At 35.5% G+C, this 16,975-nt stretch overlaps 1 protein-coding gene across 1 annotated transcript; it reads left to right on the top strand.

Annotated features, from left to right (window-relative positions):
• Window positions 1-14,506: 14,506 nt before the first annotated feature.
• On the top strand, window positions 14,507-16,268 carry LOC148874111 (exopolygalacturonase-like). Its single transcript, XM_088961043.1, has 4 exons — window positions 14,507-14,709; window positions 14,809-15,120; window positions 15,216-15,728; window positions 15,837-16,268. Exons 1-4 carry the CDS (start codon window positions 14,590-14,592, stop codon window positions 16,086-16,088), a joined length of 1,197 nt encoding a protein of 398 aa, XP_088817169.1. The 5' UTR covers window positions 14,507-14,589; the 3' UTR covers window positions 16,089-16,268.
• Window positions 16,269-16,975: the final 707 nt, after the last annotated feature.

Genomic DNA, 16,975 nt, shown 5'->3' on the forward strand with positions numbered 1-16,975 from the left:
AAAACAAATGTTAGATTACAGTTTATAGTTTCTCAAACTGCAAATCGTAGATAGCAATTTCTCAATCTGCAAAATCTCCTCTTTCTATGCAATCAGCTTTGATCTTGAATAAAATAAAAAAGAAAAACCCTAACTTTCTATTAATATTACATCAGATTGAATTCCTATACATTCGGTCTAAAAATTTAAATAAAAAATATAATTACAAACCAAAATGTAAAGAACTACAAATCACAGTTTTCCTACGCCATTAATGAATACGATCCCCACCATAAGAACAGCCCATAAAACAAGAAAAATATAAAGAACCATTCTAAATATAATTCACATTTATAAAGATTTAATTTCAGATCAACAGCCCTTAATCTAGGAACCGATTTCCTAGAAAATCCATTATCTACGCAAATTGGGTAGAACGCCTTCTGCCCATTTGCACAGTTTTAGATCTAATCAATTTTGGTTCAAGATTTAAACCATGGCTCTGATACCACTGAAGGGATATGAGAGATCCATCTTATGGATAGCCGAACCTTGTAACTAGGTAGGGCAAAATTTCAAAAAATTTCTCTCTCCCCTATGGGAATTATATTCCCTATTTTAGGAAACTACATTTTCAATGATCAATCTTGAACCATAAACCGGACCAGATCTGAAACAAAAAGGTAGGAGAAGGAAGTACTTGGTACAGAGAAACAGTAACTCCCAATGAAGGTGTTAACACCCAAGGGAAATGCCAAAGACTGCTCCCAGTGAATATGACACAACGTAGGGTGGAGTAGAATCAGCAGGTGGTTCTTCACAAGAACCGAACTCTTCAACAAGAATTTGATAGAGGGTGAGTAAGCATGACTTTAAATCATTTTTTCACCAAAAACAGATATCATGAATGCTTCTTGATCGCTCCTACAGGTGGTGAATGAACTGGCAATGGCAGCAGCAGGAGGAGAACGCAATAGCAGAAGATGGCATCAGTCTCACAGAAGTTGTCTTCTCTCTTGTCTTTGTAATATGAATTGTGTTAATGGGGTTCACCCTCCTCCTCTATTTATAGCCTTAAAGAGAGATTCTACTAATCCCATTAGAAGTTTCCTAATCCAAATCTTTATTTGGATTTGAACTCTCTTTAAGAGATAAGGATAAACCCTTATCTTATCTGCAGATAAAGATCAGCCCTCCTAATCTTATTAGGAGTTTCCTAATCCAAATCTTTATTTGGATCTAGACTCTCTGAGTGGATAGGAATAGCTCCTTATCCTATCTACTGATCTAAATCCCAGATCTGCCCCTCTTTAATTAATCAAATTAAAATAGTTCGAATTAGGCTTTAGGCCCATTAAGTCCGTGTGCTCACTTAACTTCCAAACTACTACCCAGTTGGATTTCCTTGTATAGAGTGGGACCCAAACATTGATCTACACATCAGCCACATGGGTTCAGCCTAGCCTCTGTTACAGGGCCTGGCCGAATTCATTAAAAAAATCAGCAAACCCTTGAGCCCATCACCATGGGTTCTTAATGGATCCAACACTTACACTAAGTGGTCCCTGGGCCAATCCACCTTATAGAAACCAAAGGACTATGGGCATATGCAAGATTAGCCCATCAGGTATTACCCTCAACGGTCTTACACTTAACATCTCAGCCCATAATGATCAAATACTGCCCGACAAGAGAGGACTTCTCCCTCGGCTGCAAGGAACAGTTCTGCACTCTCTACTCACATGGATCCCGGGAATTAAAACCTTTTGCAAACATTTTGAAACCATAATATATATATATATATATATATATATATATATGTATATCCGTATATAAACATATTTTGCAAAACAATTTTCAACGATTGAAATCAATTACCGGCAGTTTTGGTTTCCATCAGAGAGAGTGCATCCCTAATCATTCACTTTATCCAACAAAGGGGCTGACCCTGTCACTATGATCACCCACTCAGATATATTCTTGGATTGTCCCAACATACCCAAGTTTTGACCTCCTCTAAGGATCTCAATGATTGGCATATTAAAGATAACCCAATCCGACACCTAGTGTAGTATCATAATCGAGTCTAGGGGTCAGGTGTAACATTCTAGTTTTGCCCACTAATCTCCAAGGTCCATGGCAATACTGGAATAATGGTCTGGTTCAGGGTTTCAAGTAAACCCACACTGCATGTACCTCGGGTCTCACCCTGGTAGCTGAGACAGGCTACCCCAACCAACATGGTGGCACATCAGTGTCAGCCTTAGTAGTATAGATCTCCCTAGATCAATCCAATGGTTGTGAAGATTCTAAACTAACATGAGTCTCATATGTGTCCAGTTTAAGGGTGTTACAGAGAAACACACCACAATAATCAAATATGTACTTTATTCATTTACAATAAATGTCATAAGGTACATCATTTTGATTGAAGCTAAGGGCATACGCTATCTAACAGGTAAAAGAGTTGTCCCATATGCCATTGTGTAAGCATGTAGGTGATCAATGTGATTAAGTGAAGTTGGATCCTTCATGGACCTTATCGCAAATCTGCTTCCCTGAGGGTGCTGATCCTTAACCATAATGAGATACTATCATAGGTGTAACTATACCGCATTCCGCTGTTATCAGGGAAAGTGGAGTTTTAAACTTCCCTTAGAGTTATGCTTTTGTCGGTCATTGTTGCATACAAGTGTTAGCAATGGTATGATAGACTTTATCGCAGACATCAAAAGGCAGGTGAAGATAGTGACTTGCAACTGGTGGGAGTTGCCTTAAATACCATTACATGAACGATGAGATGTTTAAGAATTGCACTAGTCAACTTTGTTCGGCAAACACAACATCCTTATTCATGATGCTAGGTCTTTTGAGAAATTTTGTCCATCACGTGAGCAAAACACATGCTCTTTCGTCTAAGTAAGATAAGAATAGTTAGAATGTTTTTGTTCAATGTAACTAAGGTTGACATGATGCTTGATTAATTATTGTTGCTTGTGAATCATTTGGTTTCAAGACTTGTTACCTTTAGTTTATTGCATTTATAGATTAAAGAAGGTATATGTTTTCTAAGTGAAATGAAGATCATACCTGATTTCATCGAAGCCCTCTAGGGATTGCCTGGGAATAGAGTGTGCCTAGGGTTGCCAAGGAGTTTGAGTATAAGCCTATGATTGCCAGGTGATATAAGTGCGCCTGGGGTTGCTGGGGAATTTGAGTGTGCTTGGCATTTCTAGGGCCTTCCTGGTCTTGCTAGGGAATATGAGTGTGCCTAGGGTTTCCAAGGCCTTCCCAGTGTTGCCGAGAATTCTGAGTGCACCTAGGGTTTCCAGGATATATGAACATGCTTGGGGTTGCTAGGGCCTTCCCGGGGTTGCTGGAGAATCTAAGTGCATCTGGGGTTGTCAAGGCCTTCCTGGGGTTGCCAAGGAATCTGAGTGCAATCCTGGGGTTGCCAGGAGATAAGAGAGTGCACCTAGGGTTGGTAGGGCCTTCTTAGGGTTGCTAGGGAATAAGAGTGCAATCTTGGGGTTGCTAGGAGATAAGAGCAAATGAGAGACATATTCAAAGGTTGGTACACAAGTTATACTGATCAAATCATTGCAACAAGTAGGTATAAGTTGATTATATTTTTCAAAATACATGGATACATCAAGGCTTTACCGCTAGAACTGAAAAAAAAAATTACCACAAAAACATAAACTATTGACATATGCATCTGGAAAAACTCATAAGAATGCTCAGTAAAAGAACTTCAATAATATCTTTGATACATTCATCTTTAAAGCAAATACATGAGATAGTGGAATTACATCTTGTACAATGTTACTCAAAGTAAAGCTTCAACCAGTAGCCATTTATTGTTTCATCTTGCTCTCCTATATCTATAGTATTTAATACATAGTAACTAGATAAATAAGCCTCTTTGATCATATACGGGCCTTCCCATGTTGGAGAAAATTTTCCAGCAGGCTTGCCCTATCTAACATTCAATGCTATCTTGAGTACCTTATCTCCTTCTCTGAACTTCTTGGGTCTCAGCAATCTATTAAAATTTGTAGCTTGGGCTTGTTTATATTTGATCTATCTTTGTAATGCCTTTTACTTACTTTCATTTATACCCTCTAGTTTTTTTGCAAGGAATTGATCCATGTCTTCTAGCTTGGTTCTTTTTCCCGTACACTAGTGAATAAGGTGTTACCTGTGTGCTTTTTTTAGTGGTGGTGTGATAAGCCTAGAGGGTTTCAGGCAGCTTCTTTGAACAATTTTTTTGACTATCGGCCACCATTTTTCTCAGCATTCTTAGTAAGGTCTTATTGGTGGGTTCTACTTGGCCATTTCCTTATGGGTAGTACATCGTTGACGTTCCTAGTCTTGCACCATACTACCCTAAAAGGTTATGAACTTCCTAATTCTTAATGGATAGGTTGTTGTCTGTCAAAATCCTCATTGAGACTCCAAATCAATGGACTACATGTTGCCTAAGGAAGTTGGCTATGTTCTCTGCACGAATCCTTTGTAAGGGTATAGCCTTTACCCATTTGGTGAAATAGTCTATAGCCACTATAATGAAACAGTATCCTCTAGAGAGGGGATGGATTTTGGATATGAGATCTACTCCCCAAGTGTGGAAGGGCCAAGGTGTGATGATAGGACAAAGACTACTAGCAGGTTTATGTATTCTTTCAGCATGTATCTAGCACTTATGACATTTGCGCACATGTTTTTGAATATCCTCCATCATAGTGGGCTAATAGAAGCCCAAGTGTAGAATGTGGTTGTATAGGGCCAACTGTCCTTGATGTGGAGCTGGCTCAAAACTGTGGGTTGCTTCTAATATTTCCTCAATCTTTCACTAGCTAGGCATCACAAAGGTGTTCCTATATGGGACTTCCTATATAATACTCATTCCTGGGGGTAGAACCACTTAGCTTTGGATAGGATCTCTCTTCTTAGTGCTAGGTCCATCAACATTGTGTTGTCTTCCAAGTAGCTTATGTACATACTCCTCCAATCTTCCTCACCTACCATGAGGCATTCTCTCCCATCCACTTCCGGGATACACTTTTCGCACTCGCACTGTACTTTGGCAAAGTTTGACTTCATCGCAGGCTAATATTACTCCAACCTTTGCAATTTTCTATATAGGGTGCTGGTGATGTCTCCACAGTGGGCTTTGTAGGTCTCAGTCAGGATTGCCTTCGCCTCTCTCTTCCCTAAGCATATAGTTCTCACCCTGTCCACTTGTCTATGATATAGCACCCCATTCACTAGTTGAAACCTCAAAAGCACTTTGCTATCCTATGTCCCACTATTGGGCTACTTAGTTTCTGAATTATGTCATACCATCAGTCATCTGCCATGATATCATCCTTCTTATTCACCCAGTCTCCTAATGTGACAGTCAATGGCTTGGCAAGTGTTTGGGTTGTAATTTTGGTTAGGGTCTCTGTTGCACTGTATTTTTGATCCCAAAGTAGCTAGTGTGTCAGTGAACCTGTTTTTGGCTCTACTCTAGTGTTCAAAATATCTGTTCAGGTCATGGATTAGCCTTTAGATCAGGGTCCTATATGGAAGGATGGCCAACTCCTTTACTATCATGCTTTCATCAAGATGGCCTATTACCAATTTGGAATCACCGATCACTTCAATCTTCTTTGCTCTAGACTCTATTGCCTTGATCAAGCCCAGAACTAAGGCTTTGTATTCAGTTATATTATGGAAATAAGGGAATTGGAGTTTGAAGGAGTAAGTAGAGGTTTGATCATCAAGTGAAGTTAAGGTCACTCTAGCATCGACTGAAGTACTAGTACTACTTCTATCAAAAGTTAGGACCCACTCTCATCCTTTAGCTACTGCGATCATGGGTATGTATCCAAGGATTTCTTCTAATATAGGAAAGTCACCATTGGAGGGAAAAGTGGCCAAGAGGTCTGCCACTGCCTGACACTTAATGGCCCTGGTCTAGGTATATTCTACCATGTACTCACTTAGCTGCATCATCCATTTGACAAGTCTGCTAGAAAGGGGATGTCCATCCATAAATAACCTTATTGGGTCACTTCATGCGATAAGTCTCACCTTTTGACCTAGGATGTAATGTCTAAATTTTTGTATGACAGTGCCAATGCTAGGCATTGTTGTTCCATGTGAGGGTAATTCTTCTCAACTGGTTTAAGGGTCCTACTGGCATAGTATATCGGACATTCTACTTCATTTTCTTCCTGTGCTAGCAAACATCCTATTACCTACGAACCCAGTGTGATATATGTATCTTGAATTCACGACCTTCCTTGGGTGGTGACATGGTTGGGGCCTTAGCAAGGGTAACCTTCAACTACTCAAAAGTAGATTGGTTCTCCTCTGCCCACTTGAATTCTATAGGCTTCTTAACTAGCTTCATTAATGGCATCGCCGCATGTGCAAGATCGGGGATGAACCTCCTAAGGTATGAGACTTTTCCTAGGAAGGTTTTTAATTGGAACTCATTAACTAGAGGCGGAAGATCTAGGACTGCTTTTACCTTGCTCTTATCTGAGTGTATCCCTGTCTAGTCCACTCTATATCCGAAGAATTTTCTAGATTGCACTCCAAACACACTTCAATGGATTGAGCCTCAAATTGAAAGTTTTGCACCGATTGAACACTTTCCTTAACACATTGGGATGGTCTTCCTGCCTCTTTTCCTTGACCACTATGTCATCCACATAGCACTCAATTTCCTTATGTAACATGTCATGGAAGACACTTGTCATGGCCCTCTAATATGTGGCCCTGGCATTCTTCAATTCAAAGGAAATCATCTTGTAGTGGAAGTTCCCTATTGGTGTCCTAAAGGTTGTGTGGGGTGCATCTACAGGGTCCATGAAGATTTGGTTGTACCCACTATAAGCATCTAGGAAGGAGAAGAGTTCATTGCCTGTCGTCGAGTCTATCAGAACCTCCATGTTTGGTAGGGGAAACTCATCCTTGGGGCAAGCTTTATTTAGGTCTCTAAAATTGATGCAGCACCTACAATAAGGTTAGGATGGGTTAGTTTCCAATGATGTGCTAACAGTAGGTAACTAAGCTAGAAACACTATACTGAGCTACCCATTCTTATTCTTCATTGGCACTATATTGGCCAGCCATTGAGGGTGTGCTATGGGTTTGATGAACCCTACTTTCAAGAGTCACTCGACTTTCTCTTTAATCTTTAAAGCTACTTCTAGTTTAAAGATCCTTTGTGACTACTTTACTGGCCTGAGGTTGGGATCTATGCATAGTGAATGCCTGACAAGGACCAGGTCTAGGCCTGGCATCTGGTCATACGACTAGGAAAAAATGTCTTGAAATTCAATGAAGGTGCACACAAATTATAATCTTTTAACAGGTTTTAGTGGTTTGCAATAATGAAAGGTTTTACCTTTCAGCTATGCAATCAACTTTTCTGATTGCATTATTCATGTTATCAGGAGATAATTTGGCCGAAAAGAGAGAATTCACATATACTTTTCTAGAAACGGTTTCATAATAGTGGTTTGCGACAAACCCAACATATTTTGAATACTGTGAAGTAAATCATAACTTACAATATGCTTTGAGGGACAACTTGATGATCATGCTCTAGAATAATGTAAAGTAATTCGTAATTAAAACTCAAAAAAATTAACTCATACCTCACGAATGGCCTTTTTAGTTGTCGATGGCTCCTCGCCTTCACAATCTACAACGATGGTGTAATAGCTCTTCCCATCATCGTCAGTCACCCGTACACATCTGGAGAGCATTCCTTATTTGTCCTTGCATCCACTTGATTTTTTCTAACCAAGCCTCAAAACAGGCCTCGAACTTGTATACCTTGTTTGAGAGTATTCTGATGTCAACTTGATTGGCTGACTCCTCCTCAAAATGATTTTCAACCCTTGGGTTGGTATTCTCAGGGATGTTGTCTTGTTCCTCGGGGATTGGTGTAAGGTTGATTCTATGGGCAGTCATTCTCTGTGATCAAAGAATGAACCAGAGATTCTATTGTAGGTTAGGTGGTGGCTAGGATAGGGAGGTGGTCTCTTTGAAGGACAGAGGAAGGTTGAGGACTAGGAATCAATCATTAAGGAGCATTGTTGGGGTTTCACCACGTGTCCCTATGGGAATCTTTCTTAGGATTGACTTTCCTTACATTCAGATATCCTCATAACCCATGTGTGCTACTACCCTTTTGCACCTTGCTTAACTGATGTGGCACTAGTGACGTCACTATTTGGCAGATGACATCTTATTAGACCTATGTGGTGCCTTGTCACATTCGTCACTTCAAAGTTACATGTGTAGGAAATATCCGGGCCCGGTTCTTAACAAACCGTTATGTTGTAGCAATTGAGGGTTCATCACAAAGCTAGGTACATGTGAACCTCATTGCAGATTCAACTTAAGTTTGCTTTTGGGTTTGCACTAAGAATAGGTTCATTGCAAGCGTATAATGAACCGTGGGTTCATTGCAGACCTATAGTTCACTGTAGGTTCATCACAGAGGAAAGATGGGCTACAGGTTGATCGCAAGTGTCCATGTGATATTAATCCAATGTTTACTGTGCTTTGAGAGACTGAGCGAACACTATGCACCTACACCTAATAAGGGTAGGAAGGGGGATGGCTCATTCCCATTATGTTTTATTTGGAAATCACAAGCCCTCTCTAATGTTGCATTCCTTATGTAGATTGCATGTTTAGATAAAATTCTAGCAACCAGTCATGTGGTGTCCTGTAATCTGCCAATATCCACACAAGTAAATCATGAGTGATACAAGTGAATTGTTAATATCCAACTTTTAATTCATTAATCATTCATTCATAATCTGTATTCAAATTTTATGGGTGGTTTTAAGTGAGCTAGAGTCACCCTAGTAACATTAGATTATATCTTGACAAATGATTATGTTAGCATGATGAACCATTGCTGGGCAGGCTATAGGACAACTGGATCTGATTATGGATGGACAGGGGGCTCAATTTTGCCCCCCTTTTGGTAGTATGATACACTATTGTGTTTTATGGTTTCCACCTTCTAATAAATAAATTCTGATATATTACAATTTAAAATGGTTATGCACTCAAATGAAACCAAAATATAGGTATTAAAGTTATTGGACATCTTTAATTGTGTTTTCTAGTGTAACTCTAAAGATGGGAAATATGGAAGGCAAGTAAACTACAATGAATGGTTTCTTGTAGAATTATGAAAAGGGGTTATGTGGTAGAAAACGAAATGGAAAGATTCATGGAGTAGTTGTTTAAACAAGCAGTGCAATTTACAAGGGGATGATGTTGTAAAGAAAGGTTAACAATTTTTCCCTATATATTGTGTTGGCTAATACATTCTTTTCTTTCTGTTGTCTTCTCTTTTCCAATTCTATATGAGCTACTACATACAAGTAGTATAGAAACTAAACATTGAATTTACCAAAAGAAAAAAGTAAAAATTGGCATATCCTAAAAGGTTGTAATAGCTTCCAAAATTTGCATAGTAAGAATCACTACAAGAATTTGAGTCATTGTCTTTGGGTCGTACAAGACCTGAAAGCACTATTATAAGAGCATTATTACAAAAATACTTTATAAAAGCACTCTTGCGGAAGCACTTTTGTAAAAGCACTTTACAAAAATAATTTTATAAAAGCAATTTTACAAAAGTACTTTTGTAAAAACACTTTTAGGAAAGTACTTTTACAAAAGCACTTTTTTTTAAGTACTTTTATAAAAGCACTTTTACAAAAATACTTTTATAAAAGCACTTTTACAAAAATACTTTTATAAAAGCACTTTTACAAAAATACTTTTATAAAAGCATTTTTATGAAAGTACTTAATAAAAACACTTTTACGAAAGCACTTCTATCAAAGTACATTTATAAAAATACTTTTATGAAAGCACTTCTATCAAAGTAATTTTATTCATTCACTTTGGATTGGATATTTTGAAAAATTTAAAGAAAATGAAGGACAAAAGAGTCACAAGTGCTTATTGGAGAAAAAGACCACCAAACATCCAATATAAAAAAATAAGCACTTGAAAAAGTTAGGTGTCGAACGCAAATAAGTTCTTATTTGAATAGATACTTGTTTTTAAGAACTAATTTTTAACATAAACACTCCCAAACATGGCCTAAGTGGAGCTATTATAAGGTATTTTGCTTTCTGCTTGCCTTCTCAATTTATGGGATAAACATAGCTTTTGAACAGAGGGTCCCCCCTTGCTATTTCTCTCTCTATTAGGTACTAGGTTTTCTTTTAATTGATGACAAAGAAACATTTTTTATTAAAATATAAATTGTGCAAAGCATAGATGATTGTGGATATGAAGTTATTAGTTCAGGAAAAAAAGAAAACAAACTAAACAAAGTAAAAAATCACATGTATAATTTATCATGAATTCAAAACTACCCTTACGTTATATTTATCCTAAACATTATATAGATTGTTTTCTATTTTACTATTTTTACTTTTTAACATTAACAAAAAGTTTAACCAAATATTATTTCATAATTTTTAATTATGAAAATAATTATTTAATTATTAAAGTTTAAACTTTTATAAATTTTTGGAAACTAAAAATCAGTTTTCCTTATAAATGTAAATTAGTGGATTTGATAGGTTCAATTCAATATTATATTCTTGAATATTTTGTAAAGAATTTTTTTTGTGCAAACATGTTATCAATCAAATGTAAAATAAACATGCTATCAAAATCCTTTTCAAAAGAATATTTTTGTAAACAATTTTGTGCAAAAATGCAATGAAACAAATTTCCCATTTTCAAAAGAATGCTACTCAAAATCCTTTTCATGACAAAAATGTTGATATAAAAGATGATTGAAAAGCGACGATAATTGAAGATGATCAAAAGATTTTTCTAGAATCTCCTATGCTTCCATAGTTGTCTAGCACTCTCGGCTATTGACAAAAGGATTGTAATACATAGGCCATTCCTTGGATCTTCCTAAAGGGGTTTTTGAAAAGGAATCTCTTATCCATAAAGTTTGTGTGGTTATATAGGACTATGATTGTTTTTGTAACAAAGGAATTGTGTAATCTCTCATTGGAAATTCCTCGAGATTTTCTAGAGTGCATGATTTTATAATGAGATTAAAAAATGCATTTTTCAATGAGAAAATCTTTTTTTCATAGAAACTAATGAGTTCTAGAAAGTAATTCCAACATATTTCCTTACTAAACAAAACTGAAAGACATCCATCAAGTTTCTATACTTGAATTATGCATGTTTGATATGGGTAAGTCAATATGTAGGGATTTTTTGGCATTTGGCTTTAATTACCAAAATATGCTTTGATTTTGAGAGTTGGGTCAACCACCTAATATGAGGATTAGGAGAATATTGGACTCAGAGCTCTCATAATGGATGTTTTGCAATTTGTACATGAAGTAGATGATGAGGGCATATGTGGCACTTACTTGATAACTGATGGTGATTTTATTTCTTATAGCTAATATGCCTTGATGGGATAAGATGTTTATCCTATCCATGCATGTGAAGTTAAATGCAAAATAAAGGGTGAAGAAAACCTATGCGATCAAGCCACCATGAGATGACTATTACAATTTATATCTATATCTATACTATTATAAAAAGTATGAATAGGGTCTTAGGTTTTATGGGGTTTTTCTTGACTAAAATAGTATGCTTTTTGAAATATGGTCCCTCTTTATTGTGAGGGAAAAATGGTAATCTAAATATTATTATTTAGTTTATTCAATTTTCTCTCATTAAATCCTACATTTATGATGTTAACTATCATTTTGCCTCATTGACTCAAATGTTTAAGGCGTTTTTGTTTCTTATCATTAAATTCTATTAATTAAATCCATTCATAACAATTTTAATAGTGTAGAGATATTTTTTAAATCAACTCAGAAACAAAACTATATTTTCGTCTAGGTGATGGTAAGAAGTTCAACCATTTTGAATCAAATGGGCCAACCCATGATGTAATAATTGAACAATAAAAATTCAAAATAAATGAAATACAAAAAATACAAAAAGGAATATAATTTGTACAAATTATGAACACATCTTTAATATTATATATTCATCATGTTAGACAAACATGAGTGTGATAAACAAGAAATAGTTGTATTAATGATGAAAATGGCACATAAAACTTAAAACAAATTAGAAATAAGACCATTTTCATATTCTATTTCATCAGGTCTCATACATAAGGTGTTAAATCTATTCTCTCATTATACCACTTAATCCATCTATGGAAACAACTACAATATCTGCATACTTGGTCTTCAAACACATTAGTGCCCTTAGTGAATTTGTGATCATCAAATTACATAGGGCCAATAATGCTAACAGATGGAAATGATCCATTATTTCCATCTAGGTGGTGGGTAAGTAATTTAATCATCTTGGTTAAATGGGTCAATCTATAATGCCTTAATTCAAGTAATAAAAATTAAAAATAAATAAATAAAAACAAAAGGTTCTTAAAAATAGAAATTTTGTAGAAAATGTGGGTTCATTTCCATTAATGTGTATTTGTCATATTAAAAAAGTAAATGTACTAAGTAATAATGATCCTTTATCAATGATAGAAATAAAATTAAAATCAGGAGCAAGAGAATTAATGTTTGACCCATAATCCACATACTGGGTTAAATGGTTTAGTGGTTTGATTTGCTACAACAATGGCATGGTGGTTAAGTTGTTGGTTTTTTCTAACCAATTGATTTAGGCATATGATAAAAAATCACTAACAAAAAATGTATGTTATAAAAATCAATTGAAACTGTATTTTCCTCCTAACCTAACAAGATAACATGAGATTAATAAATTAAATAATAACAATAATATAACAATTTTTAGTAAATTTGCAAAAAAAGAGCATATATTTTAATATAATATTATATATTCATATTAAACAAAAAATATGCAAATTGAATTTATTGCTATTAATAATGAAAACTGCTAAAAATACCAAAAAAAAGTATTTTCTCATGTTCTATTGACCTAGTTAAATTGGTCAATAGTCAACCAATAAGGTCATTTGGTTGTTAACCAAGTTAATGTTTTTTCTACTAGTAAAATTGAAACATACACTTGATTAAATTTATTGTATGGGTGATAAGCTAATCAATTTGAATGTTTGGTTAAACAACAAATTAAAATATAAGACAATTTAAATATAAGTCTTAAAGTTGAAAGGCAACAAATCCATCAGCACATTATGTTTCAATTAGTCTTTCTTGCCAGGAGATCTACTATATATGAACACAAGTAAATTTGGATTTACTCCTCACACCATCCTCTCATAGCACATTGTACTTGTGCATTGGGAACATCTCTTAATGACAACATACATGCATGGGAAATGCTCCCAATGCATGGCTAAGTGTGCTATGAGGTTGGTGTACAGAGCACATTCGGTCTCAACACAAGTGTGCAAACTTAGGTGTGTAGCCAATCACAAGTGAACACACTAGTGTTTCTATATACATGAGGCTCATATCCCATGTGGGTCCCAAGCATAAGGAACATTGATCAGTTAATTTACAATTGGTTACACAACTAGGTCCACACACTTGTATTTGTGCTAGATCCAGACCCACCTTTGTTACATAAGTTCTAATAAGAATCTTAAAATTATTGTCCTCGTTGTCATCACTTTTAATTCATCAAATTCCCTTCAATAAGACCTATGATTAAGGTATTAACTCTCATTCTCTCATTAAATCCCATATTTAAGGCATTTTTGTTTTCTACCATTGAATTCCACCAATTTTGCATAAAAGATTCACCATATGGTTATACCACATAATTTTATTTGTATAAAAAACTATATTTTTAAATCTAACAAAAGAAACTATTCTTCTATTTGGGTAGTAGGTGAGTGGCCTAATGTTATATAACATAGATTAAAATATCAACTAATAATTTTACAAATATATAAAAATTGTAAGATATATATCATGCACAAATTTATAAATTTGAAGTGTTAAGATAGTTATTCTCTTATTAATATTTTATTTGTATAAATTTCTTATGATTAAAATCACCATTTGATGTAAATTTGAATTTGATAGATTATTTATTTCATATAGTTATAAAATGCTAATTTGAAAAATTATTTCTTTTATTTTTTAGTTGGAATTGTTAATCATAAATATGTATTATTTGTTTGGATGAACACAAAAGTTAGTAAAACATATTTTATTTAATTAAATAACACAAAAGGCAAGATGACTTAGCTGGGGTGGTAGGGGAGAGAAAATGAGAGAGGGTAGGTCAAAATAAGGGAAATGTCTATTTTAACATGTAGGGTCAGGTGCTCATAAACATGAGTCTCTCCTTAATAGGGGAAGAATGAGGAAAATGAGAGGGAAAATAGATGAGTTGTAGACCTGGATCTATATTTAGGAAAGGTTTTTGTTATTGGTAACCTAGCCTATTGACATGTGGTTGGCTTTGCAAGGTTTTTGGGCTTTGTAACTTTGATAAAGTGGAAGACCATGAACACCTTCTATTATATATATAATCAACATTTAAACTCTAGCACCAATTGAGAATAGATCCTAAGAGGAAGAAGAAAGTAGAAGGCAAGAATAGAAAATGGGTTCCAAATTGAATCTTCAAATCGTATTTCTATTGTTCGTTTTGTTGTGTGTTGCAGATGCCCAAGATTTTGACGTGACAAAGTATGGTGGAGCAGCCGGTGCAGACATCACACAGGTTAGAGTTTGACAGACTTTAATGATATTTACTCAATATGTAGAATGTCAAATTCATTATAAGTTTTGTTGTGTATGTATAAACACGAACACACTCAAGGCTCTATTGAACGCTTGGAAAGATGCATGCGCAGCAACAGGGACAGCTCAAGTTATTATTCCAAAAGGGACGTATACATTGAATGAAGTGAAGTTTCTAGGACCCTGCAAAGGACAAATAAACTTTCGGATTGAAGGGGTGGTACAGGCTCCAGCCGATCCATCTGCCTTTAAATCCGATGCCTGGGTTGTTTTTGAAACCATCACTGGCCTCACAGTGTTTGGAGGTGGAACCTTCGATGGCCAAGGACAACAGGCTTGGAAAGCGAACGATTGTAGCCTACATTTTGACACTTGTCGGCTACTGCCAACAGTGAGTTTTTTCGATGAATTAAGTACAATTAATCCAAACTCTATTTTGCTATGACATTAAAATTTATTAAACTTTTGTTTTGGTACAATTAACAGAACGTAAGATTCAACTTTATCACCAATGGTGTCATCCATGACATAACCTCATTGAATAGCAAGATGTTTAACCTTTTTCTATTCGGTGGAAACAATGTGACTTTCCAACATGTCACCGTGACAGCACCAGAGAACAGTCTTAACACTGATGGCATCCATGTTGGAAGATCAACTGGAGTGAAAATTTTGGATACTACAATTGGAACAGGTGATGATTGCGTCTCAGCTGGTGATGGTACTAAAGATTTAACTGTCAGCAAGGTAACATGTGGACCAGGGCATGGCATTAGCATTGGAAGTTTAGGCAAATATGACAATGAAGAACCAGTGGTTGGAGTGCATGTAAGTGATTGCACTTTGACAAATACGGCTAATGGTGTGAGGATTAAAACATGGCCCAACTCTAAGCCTGGAAGTGCTTCCGATATCTCTTTTATTGGTATAGTTATGAACAATGTCTCTAATCCAATTATCTTAGACCAAAACTACTGTCCACACGCAATCTGTGACACGGTAAGCAATTTTTTTTACTTAGTATATACATATATAAGGGAAATTTAGTACAACATAAAGATTTAGTGGGATTAATGATATATTTTTTTCTATTTTTCTTCTTTGCAGCAACCATCACGTGTTAAGGTGAGTGGAGTTAAATTTGAAAACATTCATGGAACTTCGGCAACACAAGAATGTGTAATAATTTCATGCAGTCCAGCTGTGCCTTGTGAGAATGTGGAGATTGGAGAAATCAACTTGGTTTATAATGGACCACTAGGACCCGGAAATTCTACGTGTTTAAATGTCAAGCCCACTTTTACTGGCCATCAGGTTCCACCTATTTGCGCTCCACCCAATGCAGGAACAACTGCGTGAAGGATATTTAATAATTCTACATGTTTTAATTAAATAATTGAAATTTTGATGTGTGTGCAAAGCTATTTTGCTATTTTACAACTTATTGGATGTGGGTTTACAATTTACAAAACCCTCCCTAAATTTGCATTGTTCCCATCCCTACATCTAATATAGGATATCTCCAAGGCTTTAAATTAATTTTACTTCCTTTAATCAAGGGAAAGTTGGCACAATCATCTAATAACTTGGATCTCATTAAAACTTGAGCTTGATAAGGGAAAGAAATTCCTAGGGCCTTAACAAAATTCATTAAGGTTCTCCAAGTATTTATTAAGATCATCAAATTCATCTAGTGAGATATCAAAGGGTAGTCTAACACACCCAAAATTGGTCTTATTGTTGCCCCAAGTAGCCTAACCTAAGAGGAAGGTGCCAACAAAAGGTATATAACCAATTGCACTTCCTAGGTGCCGGCAAGATTGTTATAATGGATAATCTTAGAGGTCTTATCGTTAATTTTACAACATGACTTCAATTTCTTACTTAAAAGACTAGATACCATTGGATAGTCTTTATGGGTCCTATCCAAAACATTCAGTGTGTTCTATCTTAGAGCATAGCTAGCAAACCACTAACTCTACACTCACAAACATGATATGGCACTACAAACATAGGAATAATACAATGCTTCTTAAAAGGCTTCTCCTTGGTAGTAAACGTCCTTCTTGGTTTATCTTTTGAATTATCATCTTCATTAGAATGATTCACAATGATTGACACTACCCAAATCTCTATTCATGCTTTACTTCTCTTAGCATTTGTTAATCATTCTTAACTTAATGGATACAGTTGCACATTTAATTTAGCAAATTCATAAGGTTCTCAATGAGCTTATTATTATCAAA

This window comes from Nelumbo lutea, chromosome 1, assembly GCF_056320005.1.
Source record: "Nelumbo lutea isolate HS-2025 chromosome 1, American lotus-T2T, whole genome shotgun sequence".
NCBI classification, from domain to species: Eukaryota; Viridiplantae; Streptophyta; class Magnoliopsida; order Proteales; family Nelumbonaceae; genus Nelumbo; species Nelumbo lutea.